The sequence below is a fragment of the Grammomys surdaster genome, unplaced genomic scaffold, assembly GCF_004785775.1.
Source record: "Grammomys surdaster isolate TR1022 unplaced genomic scaffold, NIH_TR_1.0 204821, whole genome shotgun sequence".
NCBI lineage: Eukaryota > Metazoa > Chordata > Mammalia > Rodentia > Muridae > Grammomys > Grammomys surdaster.
In genome coordinates this window covers 1-3,666 of record NW_021624053.1, presented here as the reverse complement: position 1 = coordinate 3,666, position 3,666 = coordinate 1, and the positions used below count along the sequence as shown (strand labels likewise).

General features: G+C 46.0%; 1 protein-coding gene across 1 annotated transcript; it reads left to right on the top strand.

The window, feature by feature from the left end:
* Positions 1-3: 3 nt before the first annotated feature.
* LOC114615940 (olfactory receptor 4D2-like) lies at positions 4-639 on the top strand (the record flags this gene model as incomplete). The annotated part of the gene is made up of 1 exon (XM_028761523.1): positions 4-639. A coding segment is annotated over one exon (636 nt), but the record flags the coding sequence as incomplete, so codon positions are not given.
* Positions 640-3,666: the final 3,027 nt, after the last annotated feature.

Genomic DNA, 3,666 nt, shown 5'->3' with positions numbered 1-3,666 from the left:
CAGGTCTTCTTCTTCCACTTCCTGGGAGGGGCCATGGTCTTCTTCCTTTCAGTGATGGCCTATGATCGCCTTGTGGCTATCTCCCGGCCTCTCCACTACGTCTCCATCATGAACACCCAGCTCTGTATGGGACTGGTGGTGGCTGCCTGGGTAGGAGGTTTTGCTCATTCCATTATCCAGCTGTCTCTGATGCTTCCATTGCCCTTCTGTGGCCCCAATGTCCTTGATAACTTCTACTGTGATGTCCCCCAAGTGTTGAGACTTGCCTGCACGGATACCTCCCTCCTGGAGTTCCTCATGATCTCCAACAGTGGGATGCTGGATGTCATCTGGTTCTTTCTCCTTCTGATCTCTTACTTGGTCATCCTAGTGATGCTGAGGTCGCACTCAGGGGAGGCGAGGAGGAAGGTGGCATCCACCTGCACCACCCACATCATTGTGGTGTCTATGATCTTCATTCCAAGCATTTACCTGTATGCCCGGCCCTTCACCCCCTTCACCATGGATAAGGCTGTGTCCATCAGCCACACGGTTATGACCCCCATGCTGAACCCCATGATCTACACACTCAGGAACCAGGAGATGCAGGCAGCCATGAAGAGACTAGCAAAACGCTTAGCAATTTGCAACAGGGAGTGAAATTTAAATAGGATGACTTTCCATCAGAAACGTCTCTAAGCTTGTGTTATCCCAAGTGAACAGTGAAGGAAAGTCCTTATTACCTACAATAGATCAGAATGCCCAAGTATTTCTCGATGACCCCCCCAACACTCTTCATTATATTTCTTTGTATAAACCTGGGAGTGGTTGTAGGTTTTGAACCAGTGAGATGGCTCATCAGGTAGAGGCAGCTCCTGCAATGACTGACAACTCACATGACAGAAGAAGGCTGACCCCTGGAAGTTATCCTCAATTTCTGTATGCACACAATGGTGTGTGTGTGTGTGTGTGTGTGTGTGTGTGTATGTGTGTGAACAAATGTGTGTGTTCACAGACAGAAACGTAAATGATAAAACTATGATTAAACTAAAAATAAAATATTAAACAGTTTTACAATAAGAAAATTCAGAGTACTGAAGATCTGTCAAGGTTAAGAGTTACTAGGCTAGGAGACATATTCTCAAACTTCCAGAGAATCTCCTTCTGTTGAAGACCCTCTTGTCCTTTCGGAAGTTGGTCAGCAAATTGTACATGACACAAATCTCCAAAATTCTCAATGCTTTTGGTGCTTTTGGCCCACAAAGAAAATCCCTCAGAGAACACATGCTCTGAGACATAGAGAAACTTCTTTTTTATAATAAGTCCCATACCGCTGCACAGGACTCAGTAGTAATAAGCCCAGCTGGGCCTCCTGAGCCCTGTCCAATAGGTCTCCCCTGGGATAATCCCTGTTCCTCTAGGGTCCCACACATGTAGCACACTTGAGGGATGGCCGAGGACTGGAAAACAGAAGCCATGGCAAAGGACCTCTATCCATGAAGTCCCCTGCTGGGCTGAGGTAAGGTGAGTGGAAGGGGTTTGCCTCCTGGACATAGTCAGCGTTTGAAAGGACCTTGCATATGTTTGCCAGTAAGAGGGAGTGAGTGTGGCATGCACTTGAGGAGAATCTGTCTAGAGACTGCAGGCACAGCAGGAGTGGATGATGTGATGTTAATAGCGGGTGCCCAGGTGAAGACATCTGAGCATAGAACTGGCCCTAGGATTCAGAGGGAGGGTGCTGAAAACTAATCATCTTTCCAGGAAAAATCAATACAAAATTCTCTATACAGCCACATACAACAAGCTTACCTTATTAATGGCTTATTCACGAAGTTAGCTAATGTTGTTGAAACAACTTCTAAGTTGCTTTGGTTGCTGCTAGGTTCACAGTGTTAAATAATTTAAAAATGAAGTTGATAGAGACACAGAGAAAATTCTAAGTGCCATGGTTGGGTGTTTTTAAAGTGTCTTTGGAACTCAGAAATGAAGAATTTATTCCCTCACACAGGTATTAAAACAACAACAACAACCAGGAACTACTATCAAGGATATGGAAATAACCATGTGGAAACCGTCCATTCTTTAGATAGCAAATATGTCCTTCGTGACACAATTGCAAAGGTAAATGGAGGTGACATTTGTAGCCTCATAAGAAATACTGACAGGGAGTAGCATGTGTGTGTGTAAACATGTCTTTCTATCGCAGCTCTATGCTCAGAGCATTGCGGGTAGCCACTTGGAGATGGAGTTAAGCCATGGGCACTAGACAGACATTGAAAGTAGTCAGATGCACATTCACGAAGGTCTCACTCACGCAGAAGGCAGCTGCGAGAAGTGAGGGTGAGGTGGAAACACGGGGGTGTCAGGGATGAGAAGATAATGGTCTCCAGAGTAACAGACTGCAGTAGACCAGAGAAGAGAGTCTGGAAAGAGTGAGCGTGGTCAGGGGAGTTAGGCGCCTGCACCCCTCACTCTGTCTCTGCCTCTCTATACCAGCCTGTCTAACCGTGTCCGTCATTGCCTGCTGCTTCCTCCATTTCCCACGATTTCTCCTGCTGTGTGCGTCATGTTTCCCTTTTTCTTAATCTTTCTTTACTTCATCTCTTCCCATTCCCTCGCATCCAACTCCTTCCCTTTTCTTGCCTTTGTAACATCTTGTAAAAGTGCTATCCTTTCAAAAGCGCTTCAAGTATCCCTTCCAGCAGCACCCAGCGTCTATCGCTTACTTGCTTGGACCTCTCGATCTCTGTCTCACTGTTGTCTACTCACCTCCTGTGGAGCCTCACCGAGCAAGAGGCGCCTGTCTTAGGGAAGCAACTCCATACCAAATATCTAACTGTGTGCAGAGGCTTCTCTACAAGGATCCAGATGTTCTATAATTATTCACCCACCCTACAAGCAACAGCAGATCCTAAAGAAGTACTACCAATTACCAAGAAGCCCACTGCTAGGAACAAATGAATTTTGAGGACCAACCAGATCCATGTTCCCAGGACCTTATGACTTGTACTGAAAAACGCAGACACAGAGAAGTCTGCTAATATTGTGACTGTCTAAATGCTGTGTGAACATTCTAAAGGCTGGAAGGGGGAGACAGGCATACACAGGGACACACTGAGGGCTCACTGAGGGCTCACTGTGGGTACTGCTTATTCCAGGCACCGCTTGTAAGAATTTCAAATGTGTTGTTCCATTCACCCCAACAGAAAACCCAGGAAAGAAAGCTTTTTCCCATTCCCAGTTTCATATATTGAAACTGAAATTCCAAAGAAATAAGTTAGTCATTCCTGCTTAACTCTGGAAAAACCAAAACAAAGGAATACCTGAAGTTCATTCTAGAGCATCTCGCTCTGTCTTCTCACTACTGTGTGGATCTTGGGAGGGAAAGTTGCATATCCTTCTGGACAGCTTTAAGTTAATTCATGAATGTGTATTCCAGAACTTACTTGTCAGCTCTTCAGAGATGAGGTAGGTGGTACCATGGTCTTCACATGAGGATGCCCATCGTAAGGAACACCTCAGCCAGAGCCCTGCATGCTAATAGGGCAAGGAGTCACTTCACACGCTTGTGTCAGTCAGTCCTTTCCTTTAGGCGCATGCAGAAGACACCATGGAACCGGGGAACCTCACGTGGGTGTCAGAGTTCGTCTTCCTGGGGTTCTCAGAGATCTGGGAGCTTCAGTTCTT